General features: G+C 44.4%; 1 protein-coding gene across 1 annotated transcript; it reads left to right on the forward strand.

Moving 5' to 3' along the window:
• The first annotated feature begins 18,674 nt into the window (after positions 1-18,674).
• LOC123842800 (ubiquitin-conjugating enzyme E2 D1) lies at positions 18,675-20,126 on the forward strand. The gene has a single exon (XM_045872005.2). It carries the CDS (start codon positions 18,847-18,849, stop codon positions 19,288-19,290), a length of 444 nt encoding a protein of 147 aa, XP_045727961.1. The 5' UTR covers positions 18,675-18,846; the 3' UTR covers positions 19,291-20,126.
• Positions 20,127-20,468: the final 342 nt, after the last annotated feature.

A 20,468-nucleotide genomic window follows, 5' to 3' on the forward strand; every position in this document is an offset into this window, starting at 1 on the left:
CTGTGTAAAAGAGACATACATAAAACAAGGGAATTTAGAAAAGTGAAAAATAAAGTGATAGATGAAAGTATACCTGGCAAACAGAAACAAACAAACAAAAATGTCAAAGGAAGTGATACTGATATCAGGCAAAGTAGAATTCAAGCCCCAAAACATTAAACATGACAAAGAAGGACACATCTTAATACTAAAAGCTTTAATCTACAATGGAGATATAATACATTAATATTTATGCACCAAATAACACTGCAACAAACTCCATGAAGCAAAAACTAGGAAAGATGCGAGGAAATGTAAGTAGGAACACACTAATAATAGACTGTAATAGGCTACTCACAGTACAAGACAGATGGGGGGTGGGTGGGAGAGACAGAAGATCTAAAACAACATAATTAATAGGGTAGATCTTATAGACATAGGTTGAAGTCTACATCCTGATAATTGAGAATTATTTTTAAGTGTCCACAACACATTCACAAAAAGTGATCACAAAGAAAACATCAGTAACTTCCATAAGGTAGAAATGTTACAAATAACACATGGACAAAAATTAAAATTCAATACTAACAAAAAACTTATAGGTCCTCTACCTCAACTTAAAACAAAAAACAAAAAAACAAAAAACCCTATTAATTCCTAGTTACCTAGGAAAAATACTAGGGGAAATACAAACTGAAATTACAGATTAAGAAATAGTGATAGGGCGCCTGGGTGGCTCAGTTGGTTAAGCGACTGCCTTCGGCTCAGGTCATGATCCTGGAGTCCCAGGATCAAGTCCCGCATCGGGCTCCCTGCTCGGCAGGGAGTCTGCTTCTCCTTCTGCCCCTCCCCCCTCTCATGTGCTCTCTCTCATTCTCTCTCTCAAATAAATAAATAAAAGCTTAAAAAAAAAAAAGAAACAGTGATAATTACAATGAAAACACTATATGCCAGAATCTATGAGATGCATTTAAAGCACTGATCAGAGGAAAATTCATTATTCTAACACTTTTATCAGTAAACATGAAAAATATAATAGAATTAAATTCTCATCTGAATATACTAAAACAACAACAAAGCAAACCAAAAGAAAGTAAGAGGAAAGAAATAATAAAGATAAAAGCAGAATTAATGAGGAAGACAATAGAACAAAGACCTAATGTATAAATCAAGATCTTGGTTTTAAAAAACTAACAAAATAGATGAAACTCTAGCTAATTTGATTAAGTAAAAGGAAGAAAGCACAAATACACAAAATGTGAAATGACCAGGGGGGAAAATGACCAAGGAAACCAATAAAAATGTTTAAATCATGTACAAATGCTTTGCAAACTTTTAGGTAAATACATTTAAAAACCCAAGTCATGTGAAAACACAAATATATTTCAGATAATAAGGACCAAGTTTCTCACTGTTGGAGAAAGGAATTATAAATGAAGGGAAAAGGCCAAAGTAAACTGTGAGCTGTTGGATTGTAATCTTCAGATTACCGTATCAGTATATAAAATTTTGTTTTGAAATGATAGATGAGTGAATGGATGGATAGATAGATAGACACATAGATAAAAAATGTGAGCATACGTGCAGGTTAGTAGCTCTGTCTGCTGGAGGGCCTAGAAACAATGACACCTCGGTAGTAAATGAGCTCACCTAGTGCCCACTTGGTTTCTAAACGTCATGCTCCAAAAAAAGGCACCAGCAGTTCTTAGATAAGTGGTTAATTCAGGACTGAGATAGGGAAAATATAAGATGAGCCTGGAACATATTTTGGTGACAAAAAATTAAAAAAAAAAAAATTCAGAGGCTTGTTTAAAAGAACAATAGGACCCAAACTGAAGAACTTCTAATGTCCAAAACTTGGAGCAATTTGAAAGACAAAATAAATAATGATGATATTGAATTAGAACCCATAGGTTAAAATAAATATGCATGAATCTTTACTGATATAAGTAATTGATTACATAAATGATAAGAGAGATGGCATAGTTCTTTCATATTATAGAATTCCAGTTAATAAATATAGATGGAAAGAGGCAAATAGAAAATTACCATTAGATAATAACCACAGTAAACATTGTTGTGAACAAAATCCACTGGGGGATGCTAAAATTAATGGTGAAAGCATGAAGCAAAAGGGAGTTGCATAGTCTCAAAGTATCTTCCCCAAGCTATTTATTAATTACAAATAAGAAGATAGTAACTTGGGGCACCTGAGTGGCTCAGTTGGCTGAGTGTGAAACTTTTGATTTTGGCTCAGGTCATGATCTCAGGGTCATGAGATTGAGCCCTGCATCAGGCTCTGTGCTGAGTGTGGAGCCTGCTTAGGATTCTCTCACTCCCTCTACCCCTCCCTTCCCTGCTCTCTCTCTCAAAAAAAAAAAAAAAAAAAAGTAACTTTACAAGGAGAAAACTCTCAGGCCACCTTAATCAAGTGTTCAAGAGCCACATTCCCAGTAAGAAGATATTATCAGCATCATGAACTCCTTGATATGATGTACCAAAAAGATACCAGAAATCATTCCTGTGTATTCTTGCCCCAAATGCAAAACCCAAGTACAATAATGAGAAAATTTCAAACAAACCCAAATGGAGGGACATTTGACAAAAAAAAATCTGACCAATACTCTATGTAAAGGAGTGTAAAGTTCATGGGACAAAAGGGAAGATGGAGGAATTGCAGAAAACTAAGAAGAAATTACAATTAAATGCAACGTGGAATGCTGAACAATGATTCTGGAACAGAAAATTGAAATTTATGGGAAAACTGGTCATATAAAAAGAACATGGTCTTCACTTAATAGCATGAGACTAATGTTAACTTCCTGGCTCTAACAATTTTACTATAGTTATGTAAAATGTTAACATTAGGGAAAGCTGGATATATGGAATCTCTATACAAATTTTGCAACTCTACTATAAGCCTATAACTAGTTCAAAGGCAAAAATAAAAATGAATTCAAAAAGTAAATTATGTGCCCTGATTACAAAAGAATTAAGTACAAATCAATAATAGAAAGATATCTGGAAAATCCTTCAATAGTTTGAAGTTAAACAACACATTTCTAAGTAACCCATGAGTCAAAGAAATAATCACAAGGGAATATAGAAAATATTCTGAACTGATTGAAAAGAAAAACACAGCATATCAAAATTTGTGGGATGCAGCTAAAGCAGCAATTAGAGGGAAATTGATAGCATTGAATGTTATTAGAAAAGAGGAAAAGTTCCAAATCAGAGATCTGAATTTCCACCTTAAAAACTAAAAAGAAGAAGAAGAAGAAGAAGAAGAAGAAGAAGGAGAAGAAATTAAACCCAAAGTATACAGAAAGAAAGAAATAATAAAGATATGGAAGAATAAATTAAATAGAAAACAAAACAATAGAGAAAATCAATGAAACCAATACATGGATCTTTGAAAAGATCAACAAAACTGACCAACTTCTAGTCAGACTGATCAGGACAAAAAGGAGTGAAGGGAAGACACAAGTACGAAACTCAGGACTGAGAGAGGGGACATCACTAAAGATCATAAAGTCACTAAAAAAATAATAATGGAATATCATGGAAACTTCTGATAATAAAATTTAACAATTTAGATGAAATGGACAAATTTCTTGAAAGGCACAGACTACCAAAGCTCACTCAAGAAGAAATTGATAACTTGAATGGCCGTGTATCAATTAAAGTAAGTTAAATTGATAGTTTAAAATCTTCCCACAAATAAAGCCCCAGACCCCTCCAGGTGGCTTCAGTAGTGAACTTAGCCAAACATTTAAGGAAAAAATAATACCAATCTTATACAAACTCTTCCAGAAAATAAAAGAAGGGGTAATACTTTCTAACTCATTCTATAAAGCCAGCTTTACCCTGATACCAAAACCAGACAAAGACATCACAAGAAGAAAGAACTACAGACCAATATACCTTATGAACATACACACAAAAACTTCTAAATTTTTAGCAAGTTGAGTTCAGGAAAGATAACACATCATGATCAAATGGAGTGAAAACTGGTTTAATATTTGAAAAACAATGTATTTTACCTTATAAACATAATAAAAAGAAAATATGAAGGCATGATCCATGAAAGACATCATTGGTAAAATTAAAAACTTCTGCTTTGTGAAGGACAATGTCAGGAGACTCAGAAGACAAGCCACAGACTTAGAGAAAATATTTGCAAAAGATACATCTGATAACGGATTGTTAGCCAAAATATACAAAGAATTTTTAAAGCTTAGTAATAAGAAAACAAACAACCGAATGAAAAAACAGGCCAAAGATCTTAACAGAACCTCACCAAAGGAGATATACAGAATGCAAGTAAGCATATGAGAAGATGCTCCACATTATATGTCTTCAGGGAAATGCAATTAAAACAACGAGATACTACTCCCCACCTACTGATAGGGACAAATTCCAGAACACTGGTAACACGAAATGCTGGCAAAGATGGGAAGGACAGGAGCTCTTATTCATTGCTGGTGGGAATGCAAAATGATACTGCCACTTTGGAAGACAGGTGGTCAGTTTCTTACAAAACTAAACATGCTCTTACCATATGATCCAGCAGTTGGACTTCTTAGTATTTACCCAAAGCAACTGAAAACTTATGTTCACACAAAAATCTGTACACACATGTTTATAGCAGCTTTATTCATAATTGCCAAAACTTGGAAGCCACCAAGATGTCCTTCAGTAAGTGAATGAATAAACAAAACTGTAGTGCATCCAGACAATGGAATATTATTCGGTGCCACAAAGAAATGAGCTATCAAGCTATGAAAAGACATGGAGGGATCTTAAACGTGGATTACTAAGTAAAAGAAGCCAATCTGAAAAAGGCCACATATTATATGATTCCAAGTGTATGACATTTTGGGAAAGGCAAAATTACAGAGATAGTAAAATGGTTAGTGATTGTCTAGGGTTGGGGGAGAAGTAGGGAGGAATGAGCAGGGAGAGCACAGAGGATTTTTAAGGCAGTGAAACTATGCTGTATGATACCACAGTGATGGATATTTGTCATTATACATTTGCCCAAGCCCATGGAATGCACAACACCAACAGTAAACTGTTATGTAAGCTATTAATTTTGGTTAATTGTAATGTGTCAGTGAGGTTCATCAATTGTAACAAATGGACCACTCTGGTAGGGGATGATGGGGGAAGCTGTGTGTGTGTGAGGGCAGGGGGTCTGTGGGAAATTTCTGTACCTTCCCCTCAGTGTGGCTGTGAACCTAAAACTGATCCAAAAGATAAAGTCTTAAGTTTAAAAAAAATGATCATTTTAGTAAAATACAGAAAAAGCATTTGACAAAAGCCAACACTCATTCATTAAAATAAATAAATAAATAAAATCTCAGCAAACTAAAAATGGAAGAAAAGTTGCTGCAACTGATGAAAGGCATCTATAAAAAACCTACCGCCAAATTCATACTTATTACTGGGGAATATATGCTTTTCCGTAAGATCTGGAACACGGCAAGGATGTCTGCTCTCACCCCTCTATTCAACATCATTTTGGAAATCCTAGTCAGGAAAAGAAATAAAGGGCATAGAAAGGAAAGGATGGAGTAAAACTGTCTGTATTTGTAGATAGCATGATATCTATGCAGAAAATTCCAATGATGGACTTTCACTATTTAGTAGATATGACATCGCAGGTTGGTGGGGGTGGGGGTGGGGTGGGGACTATTCCATGAATGGAGCTGGAGAATTGGTTAGCCATATGAAAAAACTGAAACCAGATCCCTGTCTCATATAATACACAAGAATCAGTTTCAGATAGATTAAGGAGCTAAATGTCTAAGCAAAACTTTAAGACTTCCTCTTAAAAAAAAAGTAGATGAATATTTTAAAACAGAACACCAGCACTAACCATAGAAGAAAACATTGATAAATTTGATCATGTTAAAATTAAGAGTTCTATAAATCAAGATACTTTTAGGAAGTTAAAAGGCCATAAACTAGAAGTTTTTACAACATCTATAACTGAGAAACTATCAAAAAATGTGAAGAGCTTTTAAAAATCAGTAACAAATCATTTTGAAAATGGGCTAAGACAGAAAAAGGCGTTTCAGAGAAGAGGAAATACATATGGCCATTAAAAATACGGAGATGTTCAAGCTCATTAGTTTAGTCAGACAGGCTGGAAATGGAAATTAAGGCTACTGTTAAATTGGCAAAAATTAAAAAATTGACAGCACCAGATTTTGCAGACAGGTGGACCCACAGACACTGCTGATGAAGAGTAAGAATTGATACAATCATTTTGGAAATCAATTTGGCTTGATCTTATAAACTGAACTTCGCGTATCTTAACACCCAATAATTACCATCCCAGGTATAGACCCAACTCATTAGAAGTAACCTAAATGCCCATCAACAGGAGGAAGGGCCCATCAGTTGTGGGATACACACAGATGATGATTTTACAACAGTTAAAATGAATAAGCCACCACTACACGCAGCAACATGGATGCATTTTAGATACATATGTTGTAATATAAAAAGCACGTCTTGGATTTCTGAGACACGTGTTTAATAAAACAAGAAAACCTAAACAACATATTGTTAAGGCATACATATGTTTCTGCAAAACTATAAATATATGTATTTCAAAAGCAAGGAAGTGACAAACACAAAAATCAGGCTATTGGTTCTATCTGAGGGGAGGCGGGGAGACAGGATGAGAGAGGAGCGTATAGAGAAATATGAATTGGTGATAATATGCTAGTGCTGTGGGTGAGGTACTGTATTCATGATGTTCCTTGTATAATTAAAAATAAATACAATAAAAGAGGACCACATATGGACCAATAATGACAGTACATTATGAACCAAGATGTTAGGATGAATCTAATTGTATACTCCTGCGTGTCAAAATAGAATAAAACAAATGCTTAGCACAATTTTGGCATATAGTAAGTGCTCAACAACGCTGTGATTATTATTTCTATTCTCAGCCTGTCTGACTAAACCTTCAGCCTGGGTGTTGCCTCCTCCTCCAGGAAGCTTTCTCTGCTCCTCCAGGCTAGGTCAGGCTCCCCAAACTTGAAGTTGCTCAACTCCTTGGACTGACTCCAATGATAACATTTCCCAGGCTACGGAGGGAAAGTCCCGTTTATTAACCTGTCTCCCCTCGCAGGTCATGCAATCCACATGGCACTTGTTTTGTTGTTAATAAAAACAGTTATTTTGCAATTCCTACGGAACAACCTGAAGTCTGCATCCTCACTTGACAGTTACCCAGGGGTTTACAGACAGTGTGTCCATCTCTATGTCGTGGTTGTGGGGATTGGGGTCCATTCAAACCTGGAGGGAGGAAGCGGGCACAGCAGGAGTGTATTTCAATCCTTTCTTGAAGAGAAGGCAGTAAAGCACCGAGTCACTTAAAACCTGTGCAAGTGGCCGGGTCACCTCTGCGTCTCCAGCCCTTGCTTTCTGCCTGCTGCCTACCACATTTTCAATGAAGGATCACGTGCAAGGCAAGTGAGATGGTGCCTGGACTCTAGAGAAGAGGACCGTGGTGCAGAGGCTCAGAGTTTGGCAGCAGGCAGGGGCCGACCAAAGACAGCGCTGAGACTCTATGGGCCCCAGGTTCAGGAAATAAGGAGCACGTTGTCTGCAGGGAATTGACAAGCAAGACAAGCAATGCTGAAACTGACAATTCGATGTGCTTTTATTATCACCATGTGCTGGCAAATCTAAACAATGTCACTGATAGAACACTGCTCCCTCCCAAAAAGAAATTTTCGTTAGTCTTAGTTCTAAAGAATTGTTGCCATTATTGTTGAATTTTAATAATAAGCAAATGTGAAGTAAGCTTCCTATTAGCACATTTTTATTACTTAGACTTTCATAAACACTGCATTCTGCATGCAAGTTGGTTTGGAGAGCTCCCCTGACACATGGGTCCATTTTGAGACTAGTTCCTAACTTTTCTGAATCGCTCAAACTCATTTTGAGCCCAGCCCGACTCCACTCCCCAGGGTACTACGTGTATATCCCTGTGTTTCAGTGGTGATAGTGGAGTGATTGCAGAGATGATAAAACAGACTGGGAGCCATTCCAATTCTCTCATTCTCTGCGACCACCTAGAGTTCAAACTTAAAACATGCAACAGAGTGTAAATGGCGAGGTGTGATTTTGTTTAAGTGCAAATTTCGGTTCATACATGAAATAGCTGCTGAATATGAATACTATTTTTAAAGGCAAAATTTATTCTTTTTGTTAATTATTAAAATAATGATCACTACTGATTATTATTTAATTATTACTGAAAATAATTTTGAAATTCAGAGGAGGGGAGTTTAAAAATGATCCATGCCAGGTGCCACTGGCTGGGGCCCATGGGCTAGAGGCCAGGTCTCTGTAGGAAGTGGAAGTGTGAGGATGGGTCAACATCAAGGTCCTCAGAGTGAAGCACGCCTGATGAATCCACTGAGTGCCTCCCCTTAACCAGCTCCCTCTCTTCACCCCCAACTACATCTGACTCTGTGCCTTGAAAATAAGCAATTCTCCAGCCCCTCCTATGCATCCTCCAAAGCCCCCGGGTAGGATGTTGGAAGGACACAACCACCACTAGCCCATGTGCTGTCCAGTGCTGGCTCCAGCAAAGAGACAGGGAAACAGGCCATGGTACCCCAGTGGGGAGTGGTGTGGAGGTCAGCATAGGGGTCTGGAAGAACGGAGCATAGGGGCCCCAAAGCCAGTCAGCAAGGCTTGCAAGTCTCTGCAAGCACGTCTGCAGTGGTGGGCTGTTAGGGACGATGTACTCCAGGCCCCTCAGCACAGCGCGTGGCTAAGAGAGAGTGTGCCTCAGGCATCAAGTTCTGCCCCATCTCTGTGTGTGTGTGTGTGTGTGATTTTGACTAAGTCACCTCTTGAACTGAGTCCTACATCTGAAAAAAGGGATAGCAATGATGTCTGTGATGCAGTGATAATGAGAGGACCCAAAGAGCTCAGGCCGGTGGCTGGCATGAGAAAGCCAGTAATAAACAATAGCTCTAATCAGTATTTTCCAAACAAAAAGTAGAGGCCCAGAGAGGGATGAAGACCTCTCCAGGGTCACACAGCAAATTGATGACAACACTGGGACCAGAACCCAGGTCTGCAGACTCATAGTTTAGTGCTCTTTCTACTGGAGCCTCTGGTTAAAGATGTGTTTGGAACCTCCCAGAACAGGGCCTGTGTCTGTCATCATCTGTCCTAGGGAACTGATGAGGCAAGTCTTCTGAACCACCCTCATCCCCTCTCCCTGGCACCCGTCTGATTTCCCATGCTGCCCCCTCCCTCTTTAGATAAAGTTCTGCTCTGATGTTAAGTGGGGCCTTTTATGTGGAGAGGTGGTGCGGGGGAGAGAAAGAGAGAGAGAGAGAGGTCGGGGACTGTGTGTGTACGAATATGAGCATGCTGAGGCGATGTTGTATATCTGACTTCAGAGTTTCAGGAGAGGACCTGAAAGCCATATTCATGGAGATCCTGTTCCCTGAACTGCCGAGTGGTGTGACCCAGCTACCTGGCCCAGGTAAAGTCATTCGCTCGGAGGGGCAGGCTGGGGCGCAGACAATGGACCAGACTATGAGTGAGTTGAAACTAAACATTATCAGGTCAGCTGGTTTCCTGGGCTGGAGCAGGCAGCTAGGGCCATAAGTTTCCATCAGCAGAAGGAACCAAGCCCTCACATCCTGACACGTGACTGCCCGCTTGTCAATGCCAGCTTATGTTCATTAGTCCCAACACGCTTCAGGCCCTGAGTGGGACCTCTGGCAAATCAGAGACCACTGATCATATGCCACCCTCTGTGCAGGGTCCCGGGGATTTGTCTAAAAATTATTCATTGAGCACCTACTGTGTGCTAAGTTCTGGGGATAAAGCCAAGGACATATAGGCAAGATCCCTGCGCTGTGCTATATAATGGCCACATAGAGATACAGGGACCTGTAAGGGTCTGGAACACTCAGCCTGATGAGGGTGGGAGTTGCGGATGATTGTTTCACTGACTCAAGAGAGCGATGGCATCCAAGAAGGCAGTCAGCTCTGCCTGAGGGGTCGGGGAAACATCGCCGTGGGCGTCCCCATGACTCAAGTTTTGGAAGAGAAGACTGTTGTTTGAGGCAGTGGGAACAGCATGCGCAAAGGCGAGAGGTGTAAAGGAACAGGAAGTGGCTCACTTGGGGAGCTATGAGGAGTTCCGCATGGAAGAGCGGGGTTAACTTGTGTTCAGGCGACCCGCAGAGGAGCCTGAGATTAGGCTGGGGGCCTTCTTGCTGCTCCAGAGCCTGATGCTGCTGAAGCCTGCTGGTGTCTCCCACCCACCCCGGAGCCTCAGAGAGCCCAGGCTGGGCCCCCGGCCCTGCAACCATCCCCCTCAGGCTGTCACCAGCTCTCGGGCCTCTCCCTGCTGCTCCAACATTTTCCTCTTGTGATGGATGGAAATTTCCCTGCTTGGGTCAAGTCAAATTTCTCCTGATTTGTTGTTTTACACACACTGAGGCCGGAGGCGGATCCTGCATGATTCATAAAGAAAAATGTGCTGTCTGTGAAGGAGAGTAATTTATAGGTGACGTTTCCCCAGCTTCCAGAGATGGAACTTGCTGGGGTGGAAGAGGAGGAGGACAGGGGACCTTCGTCCACTGCGAGTGGCCAGTGTGGTCTCTGAAGCTCCCAGTGGGGGCATGAGTCTGTCAGTGGGTTTTGCTGAAGCTTCGGTCTTCCCTGCTCATTGGGCCCAGAGCCAGACCTGGGAGACCAGGAGACAGGAGGGACCCGAGGCCCCCAGCATCCTTCCCTGCTCTCCCAGCTCCTCTGGACCCCCTCTGCACCCCCTCTCATGTATGAAAATAAATGAAGTCAGGTTTCCCAGCACTTCTGATCTGGAAGGGCGGAGGGGATGGGGCAGGCAGCCAACTGACACCCATGTATGACCCGAACCATACATCGTGAGAATCACGAGGCTGCTATGGACACAGATGATGGGGACAGGTCTGATCAGCGGCCACCAAGACTCTAGGGTTGGACAGGACTTTACTGGGGGGTCGGGTCGGCTGGGGGAGGGGTCTCAGCTTTACAATCAGAGGAGGAAAAGACCATGGCAGACCACAAAAGAAAGAAAGGAGCCAAGCGCTCACTCTGTTCCAGGCACTGTGCCAAGCGCTTCAGGTATAGAACCTCATCTCTGACCCAGTGAGGCAGCAAGAGCAACCCTGGTTTCATAGATGAGGAAATCGAGATTCAGTGGGAAGAGGGAGTGGCATCCCGAGCCAACAGCAGAGCAGAGATCCCCTGCATCTGGGAGAGGGGAGGAAGCGGGTGGAGGCAGGAACCCAGAGTGGGTTGGGGTGCATCTGAGGATGGTGGGAGTGTGAATGGGGCCCAGGGTAAGCATGAGTTAAACAAGGCAACCCTCTGCTGGGTCTCATGTCTATATCTGCGAGATGAGAGGTAAGCCTGGGTGTTTAAGTCAGTAGCCTCAGGAGGGAGATTTCCAGCTGCCCCCACCCTGTCCCCAGCCATGCCTTCTTTCCCACCATTAAAAACTGTCTCCTGAACGTGGTCCCCCAAATCACACAAGCCCCATGCCCAGCTCTGATAGACTGCTCCTTTAGCCCACCAGACTTCCTCCGAAGCCCACACTATTTCCCACCCCAGGCTTGTTCTTATTCTCACTCCCTCATCATCCACTGGGTGCCATGCCCTGGGCTGGGCTTGCAGAGGTGCATTGCGATGGTCCCTGCCTCCAGAGCTCACAGTCTAGAGAGGGACACACCAGGTGTCCTGCCCCCAGATGGATGAGCATGGGCCTTCCCAAGTTCCCAGGAGGTAGGGCCAACTCTGCCCAGAGGAAGGCTGGAGCTGGGCTTTGAAGAGTGAGTAGGAGTTTGCCAGATTAAAAAATAGAAGTGTATTCTAAGCAGCAGAACAGCATGTGCAAAGCAGATGCACCATCCCCTTCTCACCATCCTATCTATCCCCCAAGCCTGAGCCCACTCTCTGCGATCCTGACCCACCATCTTCTCCCTAACTCTCTCGCCCCTTCCCTGCTGAAGGACCTGAAGCTCCTGCCAGGATGCAGCCAGGACCCCAGGCCCCTCCAGGCTTCCCCACCATGTCCCCTGGTAAATATGCTCAGGGATACATGGGTGAACCATAAATTAAGTCCTCTGGGGATGGATTCCCCTGAATAAAAAGCACATTCAGTAGCGAGAATATTTGTTTTTGTTTTCCTTCTCCGAGTAAATGGAAACATGCGCTGACCTCACTTTTCTCACAAGTACAGTAGCTTTCCTGAGCGGCCGTCAGGCCTGGGGTGCCAGGAAAAAGTGGTGGAACATTCAGCATCAGGAACAAGGGCCCCAGTGGCAGCTGTGGCCGGCCAGTGGAATACAGCTGTCAGGCCGCTGACAAGAGTTTCCGAGGGGTGGGGAGGATCCGGCCTGGGCCTCCCAGGGGGCCCTGAGTGTTGCCAGGATGGGACATCGAGACTGCTGTCCTCCCAGTTCATTCTCTGACACTGCAGATGGAGGGTCCCAGGCAGCAGGCTGGGAGGAGAGCCACCAGAGGGGCCTTGGCATCAACCAGACTTGCTTTTCCATCCCGGCTGCCACTTTCTGGCTCTGTGACCTCAGCTAGCTGTTCCACCTTTCTGAGCCTCAGTTTCTTCATCCTTAAAGTGGAAGTAATTATACCAACCTCCTAGGGTCATATGAGTTTTAAATATGTCGAAGTACCAAGAAATATTAGTCCTCAATCCCTTCCTGACCTTCTCCCGACATATCTGACTCAAGCCCTACTTCTTCTGTGATGCCCCCCAGACCCAGTGACCTCTCCCACCTAGAATCTAAGGTTCTTTTCTACATACAGTGCCTTGTGAAGATGGTACCTTTCGATAAGAGCAAGATATCTATCCATCCACCCATTCATCCATCCATCCATCCACCCACTCATCCATCCATTCATCCATCCATCCACCCACTCATCCATCCATCCATCCATCCATCCATCCATCCATCCATCCATCCACCCACTCATCCATCCATCCATCCATCCATCCATCCATCCATCCATCCATCCATCCACCCACTCATCCATCCATCCATCCATCCATCCATCCATCCACCCACTCATCCATCCACCCACTCATCCATCCATCCATCCATCCATCCATCCATCCATCCATCCATCCATCCATCCACCCACCCATCCATCCATCCATCCATCCACCCACTCATCCATCCATCCAACCATTCATGCACACAATTACTTATTTAGTCAGGGACTATTTTGAGCAGCTAAATACTCTCCCACTTGGGGGAAGGTGTGTTTTCTGTGATCTGCGCTTCATCACATGTGGCCACAGTGCATACTGCCCCCTAGAGAATGAATGGGATTGTCCTCAGTTTCCTCCACAGCCAGCATGGGGGCTTAGCACAGAACACTCATTGGTTGCAAGGAAATCCAGACAAACTAGCTGAAGAAAATGTGAACCTGATGATTCACATAACTGGAAAGCAAACGTACAGGTCTTGCTGGCTTCAGATACAGTTTGAGCCTCGAGTGATATTTTCAAGACCTAGTCTGAGTTATCAGTGCTTCCCTCCCTCACATAGTAGCCATGGTGGCAGCAGCTGCAGCCCCAAGCCCCACATCCATTCATGTTCAAGTACAGCAGGGAAGATTCAAAGTCTTCTCCAGAAACGACCACCAGACCACATGGCCTGAGACCTGGGAACAGGTGGAACCCTGGGGTAAATGGGGAGGGGGTTTGGACGCTAGAGAGGCAAACGCCTCAAGCCTAAGGCACCTGCACCAAGTAGGCTGTGGGGATCCTGAGTGAATAGGAAAGCTCTGTAAGGACCCGCCAGTGGAGGCAGGCTAACCAACACAAACACATACATAAACAAGGTGACCTTGGACAGCCGTACCTGCTAAGATGACGGTAAAACAAGACAACACAGAGTAACCGGGGGTGAGCTTATTTTAAATAAATGGTCAGGGTCAGCCTCTCTGAGGAGGCGACACTGAGGTGAGAGGTTGGAAGGCCCAGACCAGGGAGGGCCTCGTAGGTTCTGGTGAGGGGCTTGTATTTCATCTTCCAAGCGACACGCAGTCGGTGGGCAGTTTTAGTCATGGAAGGACATGATTTTTACTCCTGTTAGGATACTTTTTTTAAAAACTTGTCATTGAGGTCTAACCCACGTAACGTAGAGCAGAAAAGCATGTTCATCCCAGGAGGACAGCTCAGGGTCTTTTCCTGATATAGACACCCACGGAACCCGCACCCAGATCAAGAGATTGAACATGGCAAGATCCAGAAGGCTCCCTCGTGTCCCTTCCAAGTCAGTCTCCCCTCCACGAGGTAACCACTGTTCTGACTTTGATCATCACAGGTGGATTTTGCGTGGTTTTGAACTTCATATAAATGGAATCATGCAATACATGTTCTTCTGCGTCTGGTTTCTTTTGTCCAATATTACGTGTGCGTGACTCGTCTGTGTGGTGTAATTCATCCTTGTTAATTACTGTGTAGTATTCCATTTCTTTCACTCTCCCAAAGCTGGGAGGAGATTGTTCTCTGCCTGTGATCCGATCTTCTGATGTGGACACTGAATGCACCGCCCCTGAAGACTGACTGCCTGGGACCATCCTCAGTTTCCTCCTTAGCCAGCACTGGGCTTGGCACAGGACAGAACAAACACCATGTTGGCTGGGTAGGGTTGAGCTGAAAATTCCCTCAGGACCAGGCAGGTGATCTAGACTAGACACTCCTAGACTCCTGCTCTCCAGGCCTGACACCTCCCAGGCTCTGGCCGTCCCTCCAACACCCCTCCCTCTTAACCAAGTTCAGGTGCTCGCACTTGGCTGGGCAGGGGTTCTGGTGGTTGCCGAGCCCAGAGTCCCTCGTGGCCAGTGTGAGGGACGTCGCGGGAAATGAGAGGAGCTGCGGCCAGCCGCCAGGCAGTGACTCTACACCCAAAAAATGTGCTCTTGGCCAGGCTCTCCTTCCTCTCTCCTCTCGGCCCTTCCAGGCAGCGAGGAGTTGGCAGGCCCGGGTGCAGATAACGGCGAGAGCCCCAGGCCCTCTTCTGTCATCGCCTCCCCAACGTGAAACCCAAGATCTTGTTTATTTATGAGGAAATTCTGTTCTGCTGCTCGACAAATGGCGTATGGGGGCCAGGGCACATGGAGCGTGGAGCCGGCCCAGCCAGGCCTCAGCATGCTGCACCTCTCTGCTGATGCAAGCTCAGAAGGGGCTGGCAGCAGCTAGAGGGCCCGGCCAGCTTGACACTCCCCAGATGGGGGATTGGCGGTGCGGGGAGGGGTCCTCCCTTCCCCCCTGAACGGCCAGAACCCCCCCTCCCTGCTTCCCCATAGAGCCATCGGCGGATTGGTCAGGAAACCTCAGATACTAACAGCCTGGTGGTCAGTCCCCTGAACCTACCTCAGGACCAGCACCAAACCTTCTGTGGCACTCACTTCCTGCCTACCTTGCTGGGAGAGTGAAATGAGCTTCTGTCAGTCCCTGAGGGATGGAAGAGGGAAAATCAAATTAAAAAAATCTACCAAGGGCCCACAGCATGTTGGGGGTTTACGTTCTCCATCTCATTCGATTGGCCGGTAGCACCAGCAGGTGGATGTGAGGGTGCTGGTTTTATGATGAGGGGTGGAAGGGCGGAGTGATGAAATAGCTTGCCCGGCCTAGTACCTGTGAGAGGCGTGACTCCAGCCAGGGCCTGCCGACTCTCGCTCTGCTGTCCGGGGGGGACTGAGTCGAGCGCTCGCTCAGAGCAAGTACCCAGCTGTGGCAAACTAGAGCGGAATGGGTTTGCGTCTGACTCGAAATGGATGTTCCTTTCCTTCCGTCACACCTCCCTGCCTCTCAGAGTGAAATGCCCTTTAGCAGTATGTGCGATGGGGTCCCAAGTGGTGAGACGGCACCCACTTTGGGACAAAGATTGCTCATTTTAAATTCCCTTTAGAATAGGTCCGGCACTAGCACAGCTCATACCATCCAAACCAGGGTCGCTCACTGACCCTCCACCTCTGTTCACATTTCACCTGCATGGCTGGGGTTCGTGGCTCTGCAGTCGTGGCACGAACGTGTGCGTTTATGACACCAACCCGCTCATCTGCCAGAGCTTTAGACCTAAAGCAGTAGGGAAACAATTTTTTTTAAAGATTTTATTTATTTATTTGACAGAGAGGGACAGCGAGAGAGGGAACACAAGCAGGGGGAGTGGGAGAGGGAGAAGCAGGCTTCCCGCCGAGCAGGGAGCCCATGCGGCACTCGATCCCAGGACCCTGGGATCATGACCTGAGCCGAAGGCAGACGCTTAACAACTAAGCCACCCAGGTGCCCAGTAGGGAAACATTTTTAATGACAGAATTAAGACCAAGGGTGTCAGCTATGATATAAATATAAATGGCTTAAATGCCTCAAGCAAAAGACAAAGGCTTTAGCTCCAGAACAACAAGCAAGATCATTCTTTTTTTCCCCCACAAGTTTTCAAAAGATGCTCACACCAGATCTTCCGGGACTCATCCTTATCCTTCCTAGCCTATGTGGATTCTTACATCTCTGATTTCTCTAATGCCAGCCTGCTTTATTTTTATTATAAGATCGTTCAGATGTACTTAAAAGGATAGAAAATCACGTGACACTCATCGACCTACCACTGAGATTTAATAGATGCTGACATTTGCCATATTTGCTTCAGATCTTTTTACAGGGCCCTGTCCCTTCCCTCTCACTAACTTGAAGATGTTGTGTATAACAATTTCCATGCAGGTTTAATGCCTTTTCTACATATGGGTGTATCCACAAACTGTATATGACATTGTTTTGTGCTTTTAAAATTTACCTAAATGATATCATGTAAGAGATCTCTTTCTGCAATTTGCTTTGTGGGAAATTATACATGTTGAGACACATAGATGTCTTCCATTCATTTAAACGGCCATACAGTGCTCACCGTATAAATACACAACAGTCCTTGTACCCATTTTCACGTTGATGGACAACTGTTTCTACTTTTCTTTTTGCGAGCACAAGCAGTGCTTCGAGAATCCTCTTTGCCTGTTTCCTTGCGCACCCAAGAGAGTATTTCTCTGAAGTCGAATTTCCCGGGTGGGCTGGTTTTAACACTTACCTGGTATCTATTTTCTGCTCTCTACTTTCCTCTCCAAGGATGTAGTCAAACAGGACTTCTTAACAGGATTTGAGTTGAGGCTTGAAGAGAGAGAAGTTGTGTTGCTATAAACGAAAGTGACAGCATTCTAGGAAAAAAGAAGCCACTGAGACCTAGAGTCACATGGTGTTGTGCCCTGCCACCCTCTTTACTCTTAATTAATCCTGGGGCCCAACACTCGCATCTGTTATTCTAGCTGAGGACGAGGGGGAGCCGTCCTCACATTTGTCCTGTTGGCACTATATTAATTCTTGTACCAACTCTCATTTCAGAGCTGACAGTGGTGGTTTCTAAGCCTGGCTATGCATCATCATCACTCAGGGGACTTTAAAAAATACACAGATTCCTGAGTCTGCACCTGGAGATTCAGGTTCAGTGGTCTGGAGCTGAGCCTGGGAATCTCTCCCAGGCAATTCTGCTGCAGCCAGTCTGTGGCCGAGCACTCGGGAAGCAGCCTCTAAACTGCCAGCAATGTCTGTTGGTAAAGCCATCAAGAGGACGCAGCCTCTGGTCATGCGCTCAGCTAATCTTGCCCGCATATCCCACCGCTGCACTGCTGGGCTTCTGTGAGTACCGTGGTCAAGGCTTGCTTGAGATGCCCTCAAGCCCCTCAGCGGCTCCTCATATGGAGTGCTGCTCCCTGGATTGAAGGAAACTGGCAGAACCATGGAGGGACTAGATTGTATCTCCCTGACCAAATGTAGTGGACCCTTGCCTCATCCTTCTCCCTGTTTCCATGGGACAGGCTGGAGAAGGGGGCTTGGCTCGGCCATGTGAGAGCTAGTCTGTACCACTGTCCATAAACAGTGATACAAACAATATGAACACAAAAAGCAGTCTCGGCGAGGAGGGAATATTATGATCCCCATTTTACAGACAAGGAAACTGAGGCACAGCTAGGAAGCAGTGGAACCAGGCACACTGGCTTCAGTATCTGTCGGCAGAATGATTCTGCTAGACCCTGCCATCTCTTCACCCTGATAGACCCTTTCTCCTCTCCTAGGAGCACGGTCTGAAAAGGACCCATATCTGGTCTTCACCCCCTTCCATTCTGGGGTGATGTGGGGAGTTTCCAGTCTGTAATGCAACTTTTCTTATCTCAGTCTGCATTGAAAATAACTTGTAGCTGTTCATACGTGAATGGTAATACAGCAACTGCCATTTCCTGAACCCTTACTCCTACTATGTGCCAGACCCACAAAAGGACAGGTGACATGGGTCCTCACATGCAACCCCCCCCACTGCCCACCAGACACACACACACACACACACACACACACAGCACTGCACGGGACATCAGAAGGGTCCTTTTGGGAGAAAACAGCCACATAGAGGCTGGGTCCTTTGGCCGAGGGTTGCATGGCCACTCCGCTAAGCTTGGAGTGCATCTCACCCTGGGGCCCGTTCTTTCCACCACTTCATGCATATTCTAGTTCCTTCTTTAGACTGAAGTCAATGCATATAATGACAATAAATGGCCGTAAAAAAAAAAAAAGGGGGCGCACACGGAACAGGCACCGGCGCCCGGAGCGAGCCAGCGAGCCGCGAGCAGCGAGCCGGGGACCCCCGGCTGAGCCAGCAGAGCAGCCAGCGAGTCGAGCCCGCGACGACCCTACGCCCCCGCGCCCCGTAGCTGCCCCCAGCCGGCCGGTGTCCCCGCCGCCCTCCCTGACCCATGGCGCTGAAGAGGATTCAGAAAGAATTAAGTGATCTACAACGCGACCCACCTGCTCATTGTTCAGCTGGACCCGTGGGAGATGACTTGTTCCACTGGCAAGCAACTATTATGGGACCTCCTGATAGCGCCTATCAAGGTGGAGTCTTCTTTCTCACTGTACATTTTCCGACAGACTATCCTTTTAAGCCACCAAAGATTGCTTTCACAACAAAAATTTACCATCCAAACATAAACAGTAATGGAAGTATTTGTCTTGATATCCTGAGGTCACAATGGTCACCAGCTCTGACTGTATCAAAAGTTTTATTGTCCATATGTTCTCTACTTTGTGATCCTAATCCAGATGACCCCTTAGTACCAGATATTGCACAAATCTATAAATCAGACAAAGAAAAATACAACAGACATGCAAGAGAATGGACTCAGAAATATGCAATGTAAAATAAAAAAATATTTCATATATACCAGAGTACTGTAAAATCTAGGTTTTTTTCAACATTAGCAGTAAATTGAGCACTGTTTACTGTTTCATTGTACCATGAAATCCTTTGATTTTTACCCATTTTACATGTATTTCTGAAGCAAGACAAAACAAACTTCCAAAAATACCCTTAAGACTGTGATGAGAGCATTTGTCATTTTGTATGCATTGAGAAAGACATTTATTATGGTTTTTAAGATACTTGGACATCTGTATCTTCAGCTTACAAGATCTGCAATGCATCTGAAAAGTAACCAAATTATTTTTTGCTGAAACTAGATGTTTTTACATGAGAAATACTGTATGTGTTGTCTAAGATGTCACCATTTTTATAAATCTGTATTCAGATTTCATTCTTTGTTAGCTCACTTTATAATTTGTATTTTTTTACTGTATAGACTAAATATATTCTATTTACATGTATGTCAACTCATTACCTTTTTCCTGTGAACAGTATTGAAAAAATGCAACAGCTGGTAATTAAGTGAATTAACTGTCTCCCTTGTCTTAGGGTATTCGGTAGATTGATTGCAGATTTCTTAAACCTGAAAGGATCTTTACACTGTAATTCTCAGTATCCTGATTATGGAGAAACACTTGTTTTGATTTTGTTATACTTGACTTAACTTTATTGCAATGTGAATTAATTGCACTGCTAAGTAGGAAGATGTGTAACTTTTATTTGTTGCTATTCACATTTGAGTTTTTTTTCTGTATAGGCAATATTATATTGACACCTTTTACAGATATTAATGTAGCTTTTTCCATATAAATAAAATGCTTTTTCTACTAAAAAAAAAAAAAAAAAAAAAGGGAGGAGAGCCTTCCCCAGGACTAGAACAATGACCAGTTTCTTGGGACTCTTCTTCCAGAGGGATCCTGGATGTCTTGACTGTGCCATTAACTGCCTCATCTCACTCTGGGTTGATCACTGCAGTGCTTCCTCCCTGCCCACTGCCCACTCCAAACTTGTGCCCTCAGCTCTGTTCTCCAGTCAATACCAGAGCCAACTTCCACATGCTGATCTGATGCTAACATTCCCCTTCTCAGAGAATCTCAGGGACTCCCTACTACCATTTCTCTTTCTATGTAAGAAAGTTCAGTGTCCCAGCTCTTCGCACATCCCAAATCACTGAGC

The sequence above is a fragment of the Mirounga angustirostris genome, unplaced genomic scaffold (genome assembly GCF_029215605.1).
Source record: "Mirounga angustirostris isolate CCGP_5_RB_7025 unplaced genomic scaffold, mMirAng1.0.hap1 SCAF_7, whole genome shotgun sequence".
Classification (NCBI taxonomy): Eukaryota; Metazoa; Chordata; class Mammalia; order Carnivora; family Phocidae; genus Mirounga; species Mirounga angustirostris.